General features: G+C 37.3%; 1 protein-coding gene across 1 annotated transcript; it reads right to left on the reverse strand.

The window, feature by feature from the left end:
* Positions 1 to 267: 267 nt before the first annotated feature.
* aldh1a3 (aldehyde dehydrogenase 1 family, member A3) lies at positions 268 to 21,551 on the reverse strand. The gene is given in 12 exon segments (XM_042485687.1): positions 268 to 417; positions 2,765 to 2,928; positions 3,035 to 3,219; positions 4,438 to 4,540; positions 4,738 to 4,788; positions 4,790 to 4,852; positions 6,300 to 6,428; positions 9,473 to 9,534; positions 16,665 to 16,794; positions 19,544 to 19,684; positions 21,194 to 21,298; positions 21,420 to 21,551. Coding segments are annotated over 12 exon segments (1,287 nt in total). The 5' UTR covers positions 21,519 to 21,551; the 3' UTR covers positions 268 to 362.
* Positions 21,552 to 22,365: the final 814 nt, after the last annotated feature.

The following is a 22,365-nucleotide window of genomic DNA, read 5'->3' on the forward strand; positions in this document are numbered from 1 at the left end:
TCTTTACCAGTGAAATGAGGTCCAGTTGAGACCGTCATGAAAGAAAGTTCAACATTTTGATTTCTTCTCGAGTGTCAAACTCACATCTTTGCTACCACTCGGTGAATATGGCTGAAATTGGGACCAGATTTAATTTACAGTGCAAAAAAAAGTGACTTTATATATTATTCATAACCCAAAAAAAGTGAATTTCATGTTGAGTTATTCCTTAAATCCGGAGCTGGAGTCAGGACACGGTTAGCTAAGAGCAGGGACTCACCAGACGGTGCCAGTCTCCAGGGCCGCAGACACAGACAGAGCTCTGTCCATACTGGACGTGAAGACCGCTGACACCAGGCCGTACTGCGAGCTGTTGGCTCTCTCTACGACCTCCTGCTGGCTCTTAAAGCTGAATATACACTGAACCGGACCGAAGATCTGACAGAGGACAGATATCAGTCAGGACCAGACACATGTACAGAGAAATCCGTCCTCTGTGACTGCCTTTCATGTAAATATAGACAATAAACAGAGAAAATAATGGCTGGACAATTAAAAAACGAAAAAACAAAGAAACAAATGGTATAATGAAATATGAAAATGTGTTTTTATACAAATATAATTCCACTTCAGTGTTTGAAGTTCTCTCATTTTGGATAGTATCAGAAACACATTGCACTGGAACTAGCTACTCATTGTTTATGTTTTGATCATGTACGCTTTTTCACAGAACTTTTTTTTTTTTTTTTACCACTCTACTTATTTTATACACATATTTTAATTGACATTTTTATTTGTTTAATTACCCCCCACTTCTTTCTTTTTTTTTTGTTAATTAATTTAAATTATTTATCTTTTTATATAACTCTTTTTTTAAAATCGGTTTATTCATTCATTTTATCTTTCTGAAAGGTTTTTTTATTTGGTTGTGTATTTTGTTTTGGTACGTACACATAAACCAATAAAAAGAGAATTACTAAAGTAAAATCACTAATTTACGTGCACAGAAAGTATTCAAACCTGTTCACTTTTTAAAACAAGTTATAGTGCTGCAGATTTTATTTTTAAAAGGAAAAATGCTACCATTTTTGTCAGTTTTAACTCAATAAACCCATAACAACCACAGGCTCCTTGCTGTGGTCAGTTGCATCCTGTTTATTTAAATTAATTAATTAAATTAAATTTTAAGTCCACTGAACCATCTGTAGACCACTGTGACAGAGTTGTAGTGCACAAGATAAAAAATTTTCACTTTTCAGGGCTTTAGAAAAAAAACTTTAAATGAAATAAAATAAAAAATAATACAATAAATAATAATAAAATAAAATCTAAACATGTTTTCAAAATTTACTGCGTGTGCATTGATGGATAAAAATGCAATTTTATCCATACGAAAAATCATCTATAACACAAAGTGTGAAAAAGTGAATTCCCAGCCGGAGAAATTTGGACAGACTGTTTGAGGTGAAATAATAGAGCTGGCACATACAATAACTACGACTACATTTTATGGTCATCTAAGCTACATTAAAATGACTTTATGGGGTGGAAAACTATGAGTCCCATGACTCTTGATACAGGTTTATGATGTGTTTTTTCTTTTCTGAATCATGACCTAACCAGGCTGAAACACTTTATAAACGAGGAATGTTTTTTTTTCTCCAACATAAGAACTATGGCAGGAAAAAGGGAGACAAAACAGATTAAATGATCAAAAAAAATGAAAATAAAGTAGTAAGCACTTATTGGATAAACATAGTTTATCGAATATACGCTATGGAGAAATGAACATATTCCCGCTGATTACAGAAAAAATATATTCACCAATATATGAAGATGGACTGACTTCATCAAGCCCCAAAGACAAGATGTTACATGAGAAACCTGTGCATAATGTGAATATTAACATTCCTCCTAAATGTTCTGTAATGTACATAGTTTTTGTTGATATTTCAATGTCTTTCTGTGTAAACAAAATAATTCACGAGGTGCATTTTTAAAAAACTTTTCTCAGGTTATTTTATCTACCTAATTTATTCCCTCTTTATTTGGGACCTTATTGATCAAAATGGAGCTTAATTTTGATTTAAAATATCCATACAATAATGGAGATAGCTGTCTTGATTAGGAATCCAATGGAAATAGAGAAATAGACTTAAACCACAATTTATCTTCATCCCATTTTTTTCTCTTTCATCTTTTTCTTATTATTAATTAATTAATTTGTTTAATTTGTTTATTTTATTGACATATATATATATATATATATATATATATATATATATATATATATATATATATATATATAATATTGCTTTGTTTTCTAACATTTATATATTTTTTTGTGTGTGACTGCTTGTTTACCTGCTAACTACTCTTTTGACTTGTACAGTATTTTTATTTATTACAATAAAACACTTGATTTTGTTGTGATTTATTATTTTTCAAAACACACTTGAGGTAAAAACAAAATTTAAAAGAAAAGAAACAAGTACTCATGTCAAGTCAAAACCATAATATATTTTAAAATTCTAAGTTAACCTGCGCACTAGTGTCAATCTTTTTTTTTTTTTTATCTAATAATTGTAAATAATTTTGTCAGATACAGGCCTCCATAGAACAAACACTGTGTAACTCATGTTTTTTTCTCCTGTGTGTCCAAGCTTTCTAACTTCCTGCATCTCTGTGCTGTTTCTGGTGTAATTGCACTTTTATTCCACAGGGTGTCAGTGTCATGTTACCTCTCTGTGCGGGTTTAGTTAGAATGAACTGAAACAAACTGCACCTCTTCCTGGCGATGCGCATGTGGTCTTTGACCCCGGAGAAGATGGTGGGTTGAATAAAGAGGCCCTTATCTCCCAAAGCTGCTCCTCCGTACTCCAGCCGGGCTCCCTCCTTCTTCCCGCTCTCTATCAGATCCATGATCTTATCAAACTGCTGCCGGTCGATCTGGAGCCGGCGGCAGGACAAATAGGGAAGATGGCAGTTTAATAATACTTTTTTTTAAATAAACTAGGCCAATCCTAGTCCTGACTCCACACCTGTGCGCTCCTACCTGTGGTCCGTGTGTCGTCTTGGGGTCCAGCGGGTCTCCTATCACAACCTTCCTGGCGTTTTCTACACTGCGACGCACAAACTCTTCATAAATACTCTCCTCCACAAAGACCCGCGATGCAGCCGTGCAGCACTGACCCTGGTTATATAAAGCGCCTTTCTGGGTTTCCTCCACAGCCAGCTGCACTGTACACACACATTCACATTCACACACACACACACACACACACACACACACACACACACACACACACACACAGACAGATTAAAACCGGACAAAAGCAATAAACAAGGGAGAATATTACACCTTCTTTTCTTCATTAAGTACCATCAGAATGGATGTTTAAAGCATTAAGGGATTACAGATGAAATATAGCCTCCCGGCTTATTATGGCATTTTTTATACCTTGTGTATTTATTCATTTGTCCCTTTTAAAATAAACCAAATCCAAACCTAAATGACATATCACTTCTTAAAACCCATTTTTATAGACTTGCCTTTATGTGATGCTGAATTCTTCTTTTAAGTTGTTTTTTTTAAATGTCTTTTAACTCATCGTTTAATTTTATTAAAATTTTTATTTTGTCTTTTAATTTTAGCCTGTAATTTATCTATTTACTTTTAAAAATATATATATATTCTTCCCTGATCCTGCTTATTATTATTGTTATTTTTATTAATATCAGTGTTCTGTGTCTACTGCCTTTTTGTTACTATATTTTTCTAATATGTCTCTGCCCTGAATTCCCTACCATTTGTCCGCATTATTGACTAAATTGTTTTACTGCCTCTGGGTTTTACAGCCTCGGCTTTGTCTAGTTTGTCAAAGCACTTTGTAAACTGTGTTTTAATAGGTGCTATATAAAAAAGTTATATTATCATATTATTATATTATTCAATTTTTTATTCTTCCTTTATGTTAATTGTTTTGCACCAAAACACCAAGTCAAATTCCTCGTATATGTAAATGTACTTGTCAGTGAAACCAGATTCTGACTCTGTTACACGAGTGGTGCAGTACTGTCTGTACTGTTGAGCACAGTTTACTCTGATACTGTTTTCTTCTGCTGCTGTGTACTGACAGTGCTGTCTCTGCAGCCCCCTGAGCTACGGTTTTTCTTTTTGATGGCATGACAGTCGGTGAGATCCTCACCTCAGAGTTGTGAGACGACACAAAAAGTACAAAAAGCTGAGTCGCACAGATGAAACATGAGACATGACAGGCTTCATGTTTCAATATTCCAGAGTAGTGAAGAGATGTAGGGAAACGCCCGAGGCTGCAGAGGTGTGAAATAACCATGCAACTATGACTCCAGTGCATGCTGAAATAATCTGAATACAACATTGTGATGTTGTATTTTGATGATTTAAAATAAAAAGAGAGACACGCAGAGTTTACTTACAGTCACAGTCAGCAAACACGATGCAGGGGTTCTTCCCTCCGAGCTCCAGAGTCACTCTCTTCAGATTACTTTTGGCTGACGCTTCTTTGATCAGCTGGCCGACCTGCACACACAACACAGTCAAACAAAAAAACCTCATGAGCAATATCATTGCTCCTCATGAACAGTCCAGTTTCTAAAATATAAAATCAGTAAGTGGCAGCAGATGTTTTAAATGTGGCGGGCTGCAAAAAATAAATAAATGTGTAAATCTACAATTCACCAGAATCTCCTCGACAACATAAAAACCAGAGCACACACCTCTGTAGAGCCGGTGAAGGCCACTTTGTCGACGTCCATGTGGCTGGCGATGGCGGCTCCCCGCTGTGGGACCAAACCCTGGAACGATGTTCACGACTCCAGGAGGGAACCCCGCCTGAAACGGTCGGCATGACATCAGAGAGAGTTAGAGTGATATGTTGACTCAGGGAACAACAAAAGACTCCTCAGATGGGTTTAAAAACATTTGATCCATTACCCGAGTTTATGGTAAGTTTAGTGTTGCTTAGCAATAGACTGCATTCTGTGTGTGTGTGTGTGTGTATGTGTGTGTGTGTTTGTGTGTGTGTGTTGTTTTGTTGGTGTGTCTGTGTGATGTCACAGATAGGCTGGACAACAGGTAAACAGTAGAAAGCAGCAGGAAAAGAGGTCTTTGAAAACTTTTCTATGGTTTCTTGTCTTGATATACAGTACCTTATACTTATGTCTCTGTGAAACTCGGTGCAGACTAACTTAGAATAATGCTTTCACGCTGCTTAGGAGGAGAAGGAGGGTAATTAGTGAATGTGCGTCACTGCATGTTGTGAATGCATCCCAGTGAGCAATTTTTGGTTCTAAAAACATTGTGAAAACAGTACAATGCAACTCATGTAATGTTTTAGTAACATGTTCAGCAGCAAGTTTTCTTTTAGTTCCCAGAATGTTATTAAAATTAGGGTAACATTCTCTATAAATGGTTAAAAAAAATGTAAAAATGTCTTTCTTTTCTTTTATTTATTTCTTTTGTCAACATATTACATAGTCTTTTAATCTCAGGCCTAAATAACATGTTCTGAGTGTTGCTTTGAAAATGTTTTTCCTTTGTCCTCATGTAACATTTTGGGAATGTTTTATAAAAACATTTTATGGTCTGTCACCTCTCAGCATCACCAAAACATCCTCAGAATGTTGCAATAAAAACGTCACGTCTTAGTCAGCATTTAACCTTACAGGAACATTATCTGAAATGATAAATATCCTTAAAACGTTGTCTGAACATTAGATTAAAATGTTTCCTTTAATTATTATTGCAACTTGTAGGAAACGTCATCCAACATTTTGGGAACGTTCCCTGCTAGCTGTGATGATATTATTGCATGTCGCTGAAATAACCACGTTTGTTGTGTTCCCATCAATGCCGATCGGAGTCGGAGCCAATAAAAACCGTGTCTACTGGGTTTGAATGTCGATCATACACATTCCCATTCCCAAAAGCCAGATGTTAGCACTTTTTTTGTGTTTGTGTGTGTGTGGGCAGTGGGAATGAGGCTTTAACATGTCTCACAGCTAAAGCTAAAACCAAATCTTGTGGATTCTTATGAATGCTTGCACACCCCTGCTGCACCTTCTGATTTTGCAACATGTTTTTCTCCTCAGAAGTAAGAGAATCATCTTTGCTCAAGGGCTGCATTTTGTCTCACTGTGTGAAGTTTTCCTGGGTAAAGTCACCAAACATTTCGAAGCAGAGCGGTCTAATCACACATGGAGCGGGATTTTCCATAAGAAAACAGACCCAGAATCTGGACTGTCAGAGGTTTAAAGTCTCTCTTAGTCAAACATCAGACCTCTTTGATGAGCGATCCAACGTGGAGGGCCGTGAGGGGGGTCTGCTCTGCTGGCTTGATGACCACAGTGTTTCCACAGCTCAGGGCCGGCGCTATCTTCCACATGAACATCAGCAGAGGAAAGTTCCACTGGCAGCAACAGAACAACACACGTTAGATGATTTCTGCTCTCAACGTCTAACAGCACAAGTCAGATCAAAGCACACTGACACAAACAAATGGCACAGATAGACAACAATTCAGGTTACACAGAGGGATAAACTGAAATCACCTCCCTCTTTAGTACATGCCGTAATAAGGTGCTTTACATAGTTTTGTAGACTATAGATATATATATTATACATATAGGTTAACCGGGCGAATCTGATCTCTTCACAAACATGGGAAGAAAGCAATGAACAACAAAAGTAATGACCCAGAAATAAGCAAGAAATTAGTGTAAAACACAAGAAAATAACCTGAAAATTAGCCAAAAATTAAATTACTTAATAAAAAAGAAAATATAAATGAATATTATATATATATAATTTTAGGAATAGTTTTCTGGACATTTTTAAAATAATTTAAATTTTTTTTTTTCAATTCAACTTTTCACTAATTGTGTAAATGTACTGATTTCTTGCAATTTGTAGGAACATTTGAAGGAAATCTCTTGCCAAGTTGCTCATTGCCTTTTTCCCATATTTGCTGTTGTTGTTTGTTGTTTTTTGTCTTACTTTTTAGGATTTTTTTCCTATTTACTATTAGTGTAAATGCACTGATTTCTCATAATGTGCAGGAAATCTCTTGCCATGTTGCTCATTGCCTTTTTCCCCGTGTTTATGAAACACATCAAACCAATTTGCTCAGCAGACAAGAAAAGTGATGTCGATCCAGGTTTGAAAGAGTTAATCTGCTGCAGCACCAGGGGGCCAAATGTGCCGTACGTAGCGTGGATGTGGCCCCTTGAGACATTTATTAAAGTGTTTGGATGTAAGCAGTAGCATATTTTTGTCATTCACTTATCACTGCAATAGTCCAGTGGAAATAATAACCACATGAGAGGCGCAAACCGAGGCTAATAATCCAAACAACACACATCATCAGTACTTTTTTTTTTTTTTCCAGAAATAAAAATTTACTTTTTCACTTGGTCCGCAGAGAATACGCAAGATAATAAAAGGAGCCCTAAATCATCGGGACTGGAGGTGATTCAAAGTGAGCAAATTCACAAAAGAGGTCATTTATTATTTTCCAGTTGCTCATTTCCACGCTCGAAACCAGTGGACAGCTAATTGGGCACTCAAACCCAAATTAGACAGCGATGCATGTGAGCGCTGCCTGTTTATTGTTTAGGCATTGTTAACTTTTACAACACTTTGGAAACACTTGGAGCCATTAAGGGATCTTGGGATCACAAGCGGGGAGAAAAAGGTTTCCTGTTTTCCTCTGACGATGACTCATGCGGCGTGAGCGCCAGCAGTGCTTTCAGTAATTACACGACGTCCTTCAGTATAAATTTCACTTTTATGATATAATCTCCCATGTCAAACAACAGCCGTTTTGTTCCTTTGTTACCAGAGCAACATTAGAGGTTATAGGCTCAAAGATAAAAAACTGCACTCTGTCATGATGCTGAAATTATTCGTATGTGTCTGTCTGGATCTGTGACAACTTTGTGCAACACAATACGGCGAAACACCAAAAGTCGCCCCACCCTAAATCTGATGAAGTTATAATCAAAAGAAAAAGAAAAACATATATTCCGATGTGTGAAAGTGAATCCAAGCAGCGCAGCGCTGGAGCTGTGTGTTTCTGTGAGAATCGCCCTGAAGGGATTAGCAGAGAGGAGGTCTTGTTTAGGGAGAGCAAAGATTAAGATAAGGTTTCTGGTACACTCAGCAGGGTTTCATTTCATCCACACATCCACACTGTGCTTTCAAACTGAGCGCAGTTGCCTCACGAGCACATTTACAATCTGTGCTTCTTTTATTTATTTATTTATTTTTTATAATTAACTCTTTAAAACTTAAATCGACATCAGTTTTCTTGTGCTGCTTTCAGGCGCCTTTCACAAGTATGTAAACATTTTGAAAAATGAGCAGACCGTGTTTGATTTCTGTTTAAAACACGGGTCAGAAGGAAATGACCAACTTGGTAATAAATGTTCCAAAAACTGCGAGACATTTTTACCTAAATATTTGTTTTAAAAAAGGGGAGAGGAACATATCCATGTAAGAATATGGATTTGTTTTGCATTTTATTTTGTCTTTTTTTTCTTAGAATTACTTATGTATTTTTATTATAGTAATTTTTAATTATCATTTAGTGACACGACTATACACTATACTATACACGACTCATTTTAATTTGTGGGAAAGTGGGAAAAAAGTTCAGAAAAAAGAAAATAATTTTTTTTAATCCTCTGCAAAAGCATTGCGTTGCATGTGCGTCTGTGAGAGGTGGAGAGCTGTAGAAGACAGCGAGAGAATTATAAAACGACATGAAAATTTACATTGGATATTCGCAATATACTTATTTTATATATCGAACGTAGAAACAAACCACGATACATCGAGAATATTCTCTATATCGCCCACCACTACAATAGCTAAAATTCTTTCTGGGTCCCAGTGTGTCACGTGACCGTGCTCCTGAATCTCTCTGTATTGATCTGCAGAGATGAAACTGATATCCATCTTCTCTGAGTCTGCAGAGGATTGCATAAAAGCATAATGGTTTTTCCTAGACTGTTAGAGCATACCTTAAACTCTGATGTCATCCTTAATAACACACGCATGATGATGATGATTATTATTATTATTATTATCATTATTATCTGCAGTAACCCAAAGCGCAGCAGAGCCTTCACCACAATACACAGTCCGATCAGCAGTTGGCATCACGGCAGTGTGTTAGACTCAAGTCATAAATTAGATATTGTGCAACGTTCTGATTTCTAAATGATTATTAGGAACACATTGTATTTCAGCCGAACGGTCGGACGTCCTGATGTACCTTTATCTGGACCTCAACACTGTTACAGCACATAAACAACAACGTTATGTGTTGTTTTATTATATTAACAGTGTGTGTTTCATATTCACACTGAGCCAAAGTAATGCGAACGGTAATAAGAGTTCCTATTATACGTTATTGCTCATAAACTCAAACCAGATCCTCTCTGTACTTACTGGAATGATGGCTCCGCAGACGCCAACAGGTTCGTGTTTGGTTAAACACACGAAGCTCTCATCTGTGAAAGAAAGAAACGGTGTAATCAGTTTGATCCACTGTACGGTGAGGTAATTATTTAAGCGCTGACAATATTTCCTTTTTTTTCATTTTTGTTATTGTTTTAACCCTTTAAAAATTGATCAACGTCAGTTTTCTTGTAGTGCCTTCAGACACCTTTCACATGAATTTTAACCTTTTAAAACGGAGCAAAGTGGTTTGATTTCTTTTGAAAAAACAAATAATCAACTTGGCAAAAAATGTCCTACAAACTGAAAGAAATTTTACCTAAACATTTGTTTAGGTACAAAAAAAGAGAGAGAGGATGATTAAAAAATAATTTAAAAAATAGAGAAACATGGCCAGAAAAATAATAACTTGTATACATAAAAATGTTACAGAAAAAAATGTAATAAAATATAAAAAATTATGGGTTTTTTTCAGGACTATTTAGAGCCATTTTCATTTCTTTGTTTTTTACTATATAAAGTAAAAATTATGACTAATATTTATATTTACAGTTATTAAAATCAGTGTCAAGATGTCTTGACAGAAATAGTGAAACCAAATTGGTTTCACTATTTCTGTCAAGCTTAAAGGTTCCCTTTGACTCCTAAGTGAGATATGAAGATAACATAAGGTTAATTTAGGTTTAAATATTTATTTTCTGTCAGACATGACAAATATACTGTAGAACAGGCATCACCAGCTGGAGGACCTATTCTACTAAAATTTAAAGAGGTCCAGTTACTAAAATTTCCTCCCAGCAAAGGTCCAAACCTCATACCTAAAATCAGTATCATGATTATTTAAACATTTTACTTTGATTATGATTAATGAATGATTATTTTGTTTTTTTGTGGTTTGTTTTTTTGCCCTCATAGTTCACTGACACAGTTTCATGTGACCATGGTGTGTTGGAGTGTAATAAATATATGATTGATTATTATTTGTTAAACTTTCCAGCATCATATAAAAATTAAAAGCTCCATCTTAAACAAACTTCAGGTAAATTTAAGAACATTGTGCTGATAATAAGCTAACCTCTCCTGACTGCAGGACTCTGACTTCAACTTCTGTCAAACTTCTGTGCTACTAATATTTTTACTCAAGAAAAAAAACAACTTTTGAGTAGGCCTACTTCTCCTGTAGCTGCCAACAGCCTGCATTTGGCGTGAGATTTTCCTCAGTGTCATGAGACCGTGAGACAGAGCCCAAAAGTGTGAGACGCACTGGAGTTGGCAGCCCTGGTGGGGAAAGGGTTAATAGATTTTTTAAATAACCAAAATACCAAACATGGGCAAGACTGTGCTGGTTAGAGGTTCTGAATGTTGGTTTCGATTATTTTTCGATTAACTGCTCAGCACCACTCCTCAAAAAACATCATTCTCATCATTCTTCTCATTCTTACATTATTCTATTATAACTTGGCCACGGGTCCAGATAGGACGAAGTTTTTGCCCGGATCCGGACGGCAGTCCACTAGTTGATGATGCCTCGCTTATAGATACATGTGATGAATCAGTGACATGGGCGCTATTAAAAGCCACCTCCGTGCATATTGATCGCACACAATGACAAGTGTTTTGTTGGAAAACCTCACAGGAGCAAGAAAGCAGTTTCATAAAACTGCTCCAGTCGGAGCGCGCTGTGGCTCATGTCCGCGCTAGAGCAGGCTGTCAAGCATGTCCGCGTGCTGGAGCTGTTGGACATGTCTGCGCTGGAGCGGGCTGTCGGGCATGTCCGTGCACTGGAGTGGGCTGTCGGGCATGTCTGCGTGCTGGAGCGGGCTGTCGGACATGTCCGCATGCTGGAGCTGTTGGACATGTCTACGCTGGAGTGGGCTGTCAGGCATGTCCACGCGCTGGAGCGGGCTGTCGGACATGTCCGTGTGCTGTCGGGCATGTCCGCAAGCTGGAGCAGGCTGTCAGACATGTCCGCACGCTGGAGCTGTTGGACATGTCTGCGCTGGAGCGGGCTGTCGGGCATGTCCGCGCGCTGGAGCAGGCTGTCAGGCATGTCCGCGCGCTGGAGCAGGCTGTCGGGCATGTCCGCGTGCTGGAGCGGGCTGTCGGACATGAACTCAAGGTATCATTGGCTGTTCCTGTTGTCTGGCTGTTATCGTTATGGTTTTATCACTGAGCCCTAGGTAGGACCCTTACAAAATTATCCAAAACTAGGGAAATTTTTTCCACAAAAGTTAAGAGTAATTTTATATTTCAAATTTGGTTACAGAAAAAGCAAAATGTAAAAATGTATTTCTAAAATAGATGCATTTTCAGCACTATTTATTTATTTATTTTTTTCTTTATTTTTTTCAACTTTTCTTTGCTCTAATATACTGGGTCAGGTTTTGTTAAATTGCTCATTGCCTTCTCTCCATGGTTTTAAAAGAAATCAAACCCATTTGCTCAAGTTTTAAAGGGTTAAGCTTCACCTAATCAGCGTCATGTTCAAGTTACCCTCACATGGTCTGTAGATTTCATTGTGCTCGCTAACTTTTTTTTAATTCAAAGTGCCGTACTTCTATTGTGTTGTTGAGCTGTTTTTACAAGAATCCTTTAAGAATGTCCCGCCAGCACTAACAATGAGATCAGCACTCCTACAGCTGTACTAAACATGGATGTGTCAGAGCCTCAGCAGATAACTGGTCAAACAAAACCTCCCAGTCTGCACGCTGACCTTCTCCAGTTTCCTGTGAGTGATCACAGACTGGGAGACTCCCATCTCCAGCTGTCTTTGTCTTTGAGTCACTAGGCGAGTTCATGTTCAATCACAGCGTAACATCCTTGTACACGACGTGTCGCAGGAAACTACTGTCGGTGTGTAACACAAGATTCAAACACACAGCCTCGGGCCGACTGGAGCTCTGACAGGCCAACACTCGTCATGACAGCAAGTGTATTCCACCCTACCGATGGAGATAATGAGATCTATTTCTGACTATAATAAAGTTAAATAGAGTGATTTTTCAGAAAAGTAAAAAACTCATTTGATGTGCCTTCAGAAGAAATCCTAATTATAACTATAAATTTGATTTTGCAGTCAAGACTCATCATTTCATACCTGTATCTATGTTAAGAATGTACCAGCAGGTTTCTCGAGACAGACAAAAAAATAATATCAACGTTTCACTTGTCACTACACGGGTTTCCATTAACCCTCAATTTAATTTGTGAATATAAAATGGAAACACGCCAATTAAAAAAAAAAAAAAAATCCAATTTATCACAAAAAAAGTTTTTACGCTCTCGAGAGGTGGTCCTTTAGGTGATTCCAAAAAAGCCAAAAATGCAATGGAAACACTTTTTTTGTCTTTTCTAGGTCACATGATGCTATGGCTATGCTTGTCAGTAGGAATTGGCCTCCTGATGCAGCAGGAGCTACAGGAGCTGTTATTTCACACAACTCTTCAAAAGTTGTGAAATCGTGGACTATCAGCTCCAAGAAATCGTCATACTTGGCCGCTCCACGTATAAGGGACTTGCCTTTCCATTATGTTTCCATAACATGCCTGCGTGGCCTTGGATTAGAAAAACTGTCGGCTAGTGCGGTGGCTGCAATAGAAATAAACCTGCTAATGTTTTGAACATCCATCACCATGGTGATTGAAATGATTTGGCTTTTTTTTTAAGAAGCGTTAGGATGAAGCACTCCCCAGCACCCTTCTGCTACTTTTCTGCTGACGAAAAACACAATTTGGACACAGGCCCTCAGATCCTCGCCTGGGAAATCCCTGAGTTAGGACAGTTTCGTAATGACTAAATTCCCATCCGAAGATATGCAGTTTGGAAACATGTTTCTGTAAATACCGAAATCCTGCATTTCTTCCAAAACTATTTAACCCTTTAAAATACGAGGTCATGAGTTTAATTTCTTTCTAAAACACTGGGGGGAAAGGAAATTACCAGCTTTAGAGGAAATGTCCCTTAAATTGTGACCTAAAATTTACAATTTAAAATTACTAGAAAATTGTCCAAAAAATAGAGAAAATGTCCAATTTGTCATTTTGCAATTTTATTTTTTTTTTAAGATTTTTTTTGGCATTTTTGCCTTTATTAGATAGGACAGATTAATAGTGTGAAAGGAGGAGAGAGAGGGGGGATGACATGCAGCAAAGGGCCGTGAGCTGGAATCGAACCTGCAGCCGCTGTGGCAAGGACACTGCCTTTATTCATGGGGCGCCTGCTTTATCCACTCAGCCACCGGATGCCGCATTTTGCAAATTTTTAAGCTATTTTCTTGTGTTTTTAATTTTTTCAAACCTTTTTTTTCCGCTTATTTTTGGGCCATGACTTGTTAAGTTGCTTGTTGCCTTCTCCCCATGTTTTTTTTAAATAAATTAAACCAATTTGCTCAGGTTTCAAAGGATTAAGGAAGTTTTTCTTATGAGGCCTACTCCATCTATGCTCTGTTTAGAGGTCTCAGACTTTTACTTGTGTAATTTGATGTCCTGCTTTTTCTTATGTCCACAAAAAACCCCCACTGTGAGCTAAACGCTCCTGCAGGTATTTCTGACGACGACATGACTCATCTCTGAGGGTGAGCTGGCTCTCTAAACCGGGTGAGCGAGCCTACACACCGTGCAGCTGGTCTGACCTGAGGATCACGTAGACTAAGAAGCTTAAATGAAAATGAGTTTCATTTTCTGTCAAATAAAAACTGAGAGCAGCCGAGTGAGCGCTTATTATGTCTGCAGTATTACTCGACTTCTGGGAAAAGATGAAATGAAAAGTGAAAATATCTCTTTTGGTTTTATTTGTGCACGTTACTTTCGGTCTCTGAGTGTTGAAGGAGATTGGGATATTTCTAGGATTTTGGAACGTTTCAAGGATTTTAGGACATCCCAATGATGTTAGAACATTTTTAGGACTTTATGACGTTATAAGATTTTAGTGCATTTGTAAGATTTTTGTATTTTTATGACATTTCTCAGATTTAAGAACATTTCTAAGATTTGAGGGCATTTCTATGATTTTTGGACATTTCTAGGACTTTAGGGGCTTCGCTAGGACCTCTGTCAGGATCACTGCCACTTAAAAAAAAGAAGCTCTGTTTTAAAGCTGTTTAAAGCTTTAGTATACCAAAAGTACAAAAAAAAATCCCAGTGTGAATAACTTTTTTCACGATACTTTTCATTGTGAATTCAAAAATGGTTGGGGAGGTCAGATTTGAGTATCACTGCCATAGTGCATAAAAAAAGCACAAAAGTTGATTGTTTATTAAAAAGTGTACGGAAATAACTCCGCACGCCCTAATGAGGTCATGTCTTAGCCCCAAATGTCCTCAAACCCTAAAAAAGGCTCATTTAGCTTTAGATAAAAACATGAAACAATTCTGCATACAGTCCTCAAGAATAATCAACATCTCTTACTCCCCCCATTCAAAGCAGTCTGAAACCGGGCCCGTTGTCTATGCAATTTACCCAAAAACTTTGGTGCTTTGGCTTCATCTGCACTGAAACCAGCCATCCACATAGCAGCTCCACTATTAAAGTATGTTTCTTAAATTTCAGTCTGCATTTGTGTAGCCTACGACCATATCAAAGTAAAGCTCAGTTATGCGTCTCATCTTGATAACTGGTCGTAAATCTGTTCCAGTATGAAGGTGGGGATTACTGGCGGAGTGTCTGCAGGCTCGGCGAGGCGTCAAGCCAGCACTGATCGTTAATCCTCACACACTGTTGCACCTCACTGATTACTATCTCAGCCTCTTCCTCTTCCCTTTGTCCTGCCGTGCCTCGCATCTCTCACCACTCTATTGGGATGTAATCAGGAGGAAAAGGCGAGCATGTTTTGTCTATCGGCAGTCCTGCAGAGGCAGAGGAGACGCAAAGTGGGATCTGACAGGAGGGGGAAGTATTAAGAGGCTGGCTGAGATACCACCCAGGGCGGAGGACAATCCACAGTCAGGATGAGTCAATCACACTTTGGTCATTAACTTGTTTTCTGATGGTGGACTGATCATAGAGCTACTGAGGGGACGTAAAGAAGTGTCTCCATGTTCACAGTGCTCACTCGTCTCATGGCCCTACTAACTATTTCTTAATTGTCTGCATCTATTTATTCATGTATTAAATGAAAAATTCAGAAGAAAAAGATTACTCAATTGTGTGTATGGGTTATTAACCCTTTAACATCTGAACCGTCATCAGTTTTCTTGTGCTGCACTCAGAGACCTTTTACAAGCATTAAAACCACTGAAGCTTAAAAAAAAAACAAAAATCTTTTAAATAACCTGTGAAAAAAGGCAACGAGCAACTTGGCATTAGGTGCTGTGCAAACTACAAGAAATAAGGAAAAGATTATAAGAAAATGACTAAAAATCAGTTTTTGTTCAAAAGAAGAGATGAAATTATTAGAGGTATTATTTTTTGGGCTAATTTTCCAGTCATTTTCCTTTTTTTAAAATTTCATGCTAATTTTGATGATTATCTTGTCAAGTTGCTCATTGCCGTCTCCCAATGTTTAAAACAACACACACAAACAAATTTTCTCAGGTTTTAAAGGGTTAATTTGATGGCACACATACCTAATTCATGCTCTCATATTATTGTCAAATTTGACTCAATCCTGAGTCGCATATCGTCGTACATAAACTGATGCATGCTGCTGCAACACAAGAGGCATTTTAGTTGTGTTTTATAGTGATTTATTCTCTATATGAGTGTCCATCTGCTTAATTTATTTGAAGAACAATTTTCTTCATAAGATGTGTTTAGATTTCCTATCGGGTTTGAGCAGTTTTTCTGATTTTAATTGTTTATCTATCCTTCTTTTATCTATACTGTCGATGTGTATATTGTTTGTCTTGTTGGTTTATGTTTATTATGTATTTTGCAGCTGCATTCAGCACTTTTGCCCGAAACAAATTTCCGTCCGGTCAATAAGTTTATCTTATCTTATTTTCAGTTGTCTGTCTCAAGTGGAACTGAAATGCTCATATTTCAAACCCTGAGCAGGCCACATAATCGCTCACATTTCACCCACGCTGACCACATGTAACTGTCACCAAGAGGGTCAGGACTTTAACTTGATTGTCCTCTGATTTTTGGGATTGTGTATTGAACTCTGATGTTAATTAACACCACACACACATCTCAGTCTGCTTGTGTCTTCAGTAGAGTTAGAATAAGATGACACAAACACTCACCTACAGGCAGACTCTTGCCGTGGATCTTGTCGGTCCAGCCTGCGTAGTAACGAAGCGTTTTGATGCTGCCATCCAGGTCGATGAAGAAGGACTGCAGGAAGGGTTTCCCCGTGTCCAGAGTCTCCAGCGTCTGAAAAAAGCAGAAGCATCACATTTTAACCAGGTTGCGATTTGTCACTGTAACTTTAAATAATTTTTCATTCGTGCACGGCCCAGGACAGGAAGGCTCTACAGCGGGTGATACAAACTGCCCAGAACATCACTGGTTACCATCTACAGCGCATCAGCGACCTCGGTGAAGTGAAATGTCTGCACAGAGCCCAAAGGATACTGAAAGACAGCAGCCACAGTCTGTTCACCCTGCTGCCATCTGGGAAAAGATACAGAAGTATCCGCTGCAGAACCACAGCAGAGCAGCGTCTTTCACCAGGCTGTGAGATTCACAAAATCCTCCTTCAACTCCGAAAGATGTTGCAGGATTTAGGGACTAATTTTCATTTCATTTTTTAAACTACGTTACAAAAAGGACAAATCTACCTTGCGCCTTGTACGGCAATGGAGCTCAATATGCTGAAGCATACAGATTTAGTTTATACTCAATCTTGCCAGTTCCTACCGACAAGCTCAAAGCCATAGCATCATGTGACTTAGAAAAGCCAAAAAAGTGTTTCCATTGCAGTTTTGCAAAATATGGCTTTTTGAAACACTCATTTGAGCATTAAAACTTTTTTGCGCTAAATGTTTTTAGGTGTATATTATATTCACAATTTCTATTTACACAATTTAAGGGTTAAGGGAAACCTGCCTTGTGACCAAGCGTGTAAAACTAATGTTAACGTATAATAATTATCATGTATAAATTTGTTGGACAAAATTTCCTGAGTATGACGTACCAACATCTACACCATGTTTACTAAAGTGACTTTTATTGAAGGAAGAAGAAGTAAGTCTTTGCAGATCCTGAACCAGCTGTACCACTCTGCTGTAACTTTAAATGCTCTGAATCTGGTCTTTATTTCCCCAAACAGAGCTGGGAGTTTAGTGTAATTAGCCGTCCCCTGCACACTACCACTCCAGAGCATGTTTGCAATTAGCAGTCACATGCAATCTGGTATTATTACTTCACTCACATCTGTAAGGGTTCATTTACAGATCTGAGTCCTAATGCAGGCTGGCAGCTAAACAGAGTGAGCGGGCACATCAACAGAGATCTCAGTCCAAACATTATCTGAGAGCGAGGCAGAGTAACATCCAGCAATCATTACGGAGAGAAAAGAGAGAGCGGGGTGGGGTCACGGCGTGATGTCATGCACTAATATACTGTCGGCCAATCCTTGATATGAACAACATCGTGACAACACATGGACGTTTTTCAGCTGCAGGGAAATCCCACCAGTTTGTTGTTTGTGAAACCGTTTCTATAATTGAGATCTGAACCACAAGCACCACTAGAAAAAAAACTGTTGTTGTCGTTCAGTTGAAACAGATACACAGCATGATCATTAAGGGAATATCTGTTTTTTTCCAGATGTGACTATGTAAACATGAGAGGAAAAGAAAAGATTCAGCAGAGAGGAAATCATGACTGTAAAAAAAACGACTATAAAAGAGACACAAACAATAAAAAGGACACAAAAAATGACTACAAAGTGACTTAAAATGACAAAGAAAAAAACAAAAAACTGAGACACAATCAACTACAAAAAGACACAAAAAAACACAAAGACGCACAAAACAACAACAAGGAGACAACAAATGTGACGTAAGTGACATAAAATGGCAAAAAAAGCCACAAAAGTAATACAACAAAATTACCAGAAAAAGACACAAATGACTACAAAAAGACACCAAACAACAACAAGGAGACACGAAATGACCAGAAAGTAACAAAACGACAAAAAAGCTACAAAATTATCTGAAAGAGACACAAAGTTATCTCAATAATCGCTGAGCGAGTTTATTTTCTATTCATGTGTTGTCACTATGACACGGATCAATTCACAATATCGTGTCATATATCATGTAATATTTGTTAAATTTTTTCAGTAACCTGATATTTGGTTCAATGTAAACCAAATGATCCCATCCCCTCCGCCAAAATAAAAGCGATTTTAATTACTTGTTTACATAAGTTAACTGAACAACAGGATGCTACATTTAACCCTTAGAGCCCACCTTTTACACACACGTGTATCACTCTGCGCACAAAATGTACTTTTCAAAATCAAGCTTCAAAAGGTATTACATTAATATTATTTTCTGTTTTTATTGAGGTTTTTTTTAACCAACATCAGTTCTAATCATAAATATCAAATATTCATTAAAATTTCAGACTTTTAACTTTTTAAATGCCATGTTTTTGTCATGGTGCCACTGTGTTTTTAGATTTAAAAAATAATAATGATTGAATTATTTTTAGTATACTACATGCAAAGCAGGTTTATTGATGATCAGAGCCTGGGATATGTCAGTGATTTGCAGCAAAACTGATTGTGACAGTGCACCTAGTGGAAATAACATGTATTTTCTCCATATGCCAAATATGGTAAAAATGGCATCATCAGGTGAAAATTAGTAAAAATGAAAATAATCAAAAGATGACGAATGACAGAAAGCCTCTGAGGGTTCAGTACATTTTGCTTGCAAGGCTACTTTTACTTAAATGCAGAATTTGAAAAGTTTTTCTGCCACTTGAAATCAGAGAGCCGGTTTACTTCCTAATCATGTGTTGTCACTATGACACTTTAGATCTGAAAGTAAAATGGATCTAGAGTTTGCACACACATTTCAAAAAGTCACGTTTTTCATGCTGCAGCTGTCTGCAGAAAACTTTACAACAGTGATGTCTAGCAAAAAGAAGGCAGCGTGAATGAACCCACCGCCAGCAAGAGCCGGTCCCTCTCCATGAGGTCAGCCAGTTTGTGCAGCAGCCTCCCCCGGCTCGACGCGTCCATCCTCCGCCACGGAGAGCCTCTCTGCCCTGCAGACTTGGCTGCCTGCACCGCTTTATCCACATCCTCCTGCACAGAAAAAAAAAGTTTCAGGGCCAGTTTCCAATTCGTTAGCAGCATCATAGGCAGTGTGCATTAACTTTAAAAAATCAGATTCCCGCGTTAACTTGGTGTGCGTAAAAAGCAGCGTGAAACTCTATTGAAAAAGCTGTTTTGTGGATGAAAATGCTAAATTGTCAATAAATTCTTATCCAAGTTTGGCAAAAAGCGCTAATATATTTGGTCAAGTTCTTATGTCATGCTGGACTCTACAGACTTTCTTCTTACATACACAAAATCCTTAAATTAACAGATATTTAAATGAAGTTTGGCAAATAGGTTTCCGTATTGGTTTAGAGCCAACGCAGATATGAAAAAGTTCTTATCAATTTGATCAAGGTTTTATATCATGTTTAATCTCATAGACTTTCTTCTGATAATCCCTAAAACCTGAAATTTACCGATATTATATAAGTATATAATATAAATATAAATATATACATAATAAATGTTATTGTATATTTAATCAAGTTCTGTGTCATGCTGTTTTTTAAAGAAATTATTCTCACAAACCCCAAAAAACTTTAACAGATATTTAAATTTGGCAAAGAAATGTTTCTTTTGATTCAGAGCCAGATCAGACAAACTGGATTTGGCAAAAGGTTCATAACTCTTTGATCAACTTCTTATGTCATGCTGGATTTTGAAGAAATTCTCCTGACGACCATAAAACCCTTAAATTAACAGAAACGTACAAAGAGATTCTATCTCTATTTAATCAAGTTCTTGTGCCATGAGGGATTTTAGAGACATTCTTCTGGCAAACAAAAACCTTAAATTAACAGATATATAAATAAAATTTTGAAAAAAGATTTTTCCTTTTAAATTTAGAGTCAGAACAAATATGACGAAGATGTTAGAAGGCTCTTATCAACTTGGTCAATCTCTTAAATCAGGCTGCATTTCATAGAAAATCTCCTGAACAACAAAAACCTTAAATTGACAGATATTTAAAGGAACTTTGGCAAAGACACTGTTTTTGGTATTGATTTAGCACCAAAGCAAATATTTGGAATTGGGGAAAGAGATATTTTTTTCCATTGCTTTAGAGCCAAAGCAGATAAACCGAAATTTGGCAAAAGGTTCTTATGACATGCTGGATTTCATCGAGACTCTTCTGGCAAACACAAAAATCTGAAATGATCAGATATTCCAGTGAAGCTTGGCAAAAAGATTTTTCCTGATTGATACAGAGCCAAAACAGATGTACTGAAGGTTTTAATCTATCTGATAAAGCTTGTTTGTCATACTGTTTTTTTAATAGACATTCTTCTAAAAAAACCACCCCAAAAATGTAAATTAACAGATGTTTAAAAGAAGTTTGGAACAAAAAATCCTGAATCCTGATTGAATTAGAGCCAAATCAGATAAAACAATGCCCATTTATGACCTTAATCATTCAGAAAGTATGCAGGCTAACACTAAGTTTGATTAATTATTTAAACTTTTATATTATATAATAAATTAAAGGCTGCTCACTTTGTCTGCTTCTTCCACATCACAGATTTTGACACCTGTGGCTGGGTTGAAAGTTGGAAATGTCCTTCCGCTGCTGGATGTGTGCCATTCATTGTCAATAAAAATCTGTGGAGAGCGGACAGTGTTTGGTTAGTGGCTCACATGACACCTGATCAAAAGTTAAAAACACAAAATGAAAAGATGGTAAAAAGCTGCAGGTACGGCTGGACTTGCAGAGCCTCCTTACCTTCGTGTGTCTGATCTCCGGCGCTTTAACGGGCTGAGGAAAAGGCAAAGCCGGGATCCCTTCGGCCACTCCGTTCTCTGTCGTTCCGTTCTGTGCCATTCTGGGTCAGCAGTACAGTCCCGGGCCAGTCTGTCTGCTCCGTCTACTCAACACTGGCAGCCCATCCTCTGGCTTTTTATAAGAATGTGGAGTTCCTCCCTCCTCACACAGCAGCGGAGGAGAGCCCAACTCCGCCCCTCCACCCTCCCTGAAGGGCTCTTATCTGAGGGGATTCTGGTTCTTGCAGCACCTTGGAAACGTTCTGCAACATTTATCTTATATATTACTAATGCTGTGTGAATAGTTTGAGGCAGAGGCGTCTTTCGGATCACAAAGATTAAAAAAAAAAAAAATTGTTTTAAAGAAAACATGCCTTCCAAATTGTTTTTTCTTAAAAAAAAAAAAAAAAGCCAAAACATTTAAAGAAAAAAAAACACACAATATTTTAAAAAAAAAAAAAATTTTGCGTTTAAAAAAAAAAACATTTTTAAAAACAAAAAAATCACCAAAATAAAAAAATCACCAAAAGGTTAAAAAAAAACATGCCTTCCAAATCGATGTGCCCGCAGGTTTATAAGGTTTTCTTTAAAAATAACCAAAAACTTTAAAAGGAAAAAAAAAGCCAAAACTTTTGAAGAAATAAAATCACACAAAAAAATGTTTTTAAAAATCGTCACTTTAAAAAAAAAAAAAAAAATCATACTTTCCAAATCTCCCTCAGGAGGATGATAAAATGATGTGTTCAAGGACAGTCAGACAAGCGGGACTGCAAGTTTGTAAGATTTTCTTTAAAAATCACCAAAAAGTCTTCAAGAAATCACTTATAAATAAAAGAATAAGAAAACTGCCACTTTAAAAAAAATCATCAACAATTTTAAAAGAAAAATAAATCACCAAAAATTTAAAA

The sequence above is a fragment of the Plectropomus leopardus genome, chromosome 1 (assembly GCF_008729295.1).
Source record: "Plectropomus leopardus isolate mb chromosome 1, YSFRI_Pleo_2.0, whole genome shotgun sequence".
Taxonomy (NCBI): domain Eukaryota; kingdom Metazoa; phylum Chordata; class Actinopteri; order Perciformes; family Serranidae; genus Plectropomus; species Plectropomus leopardus.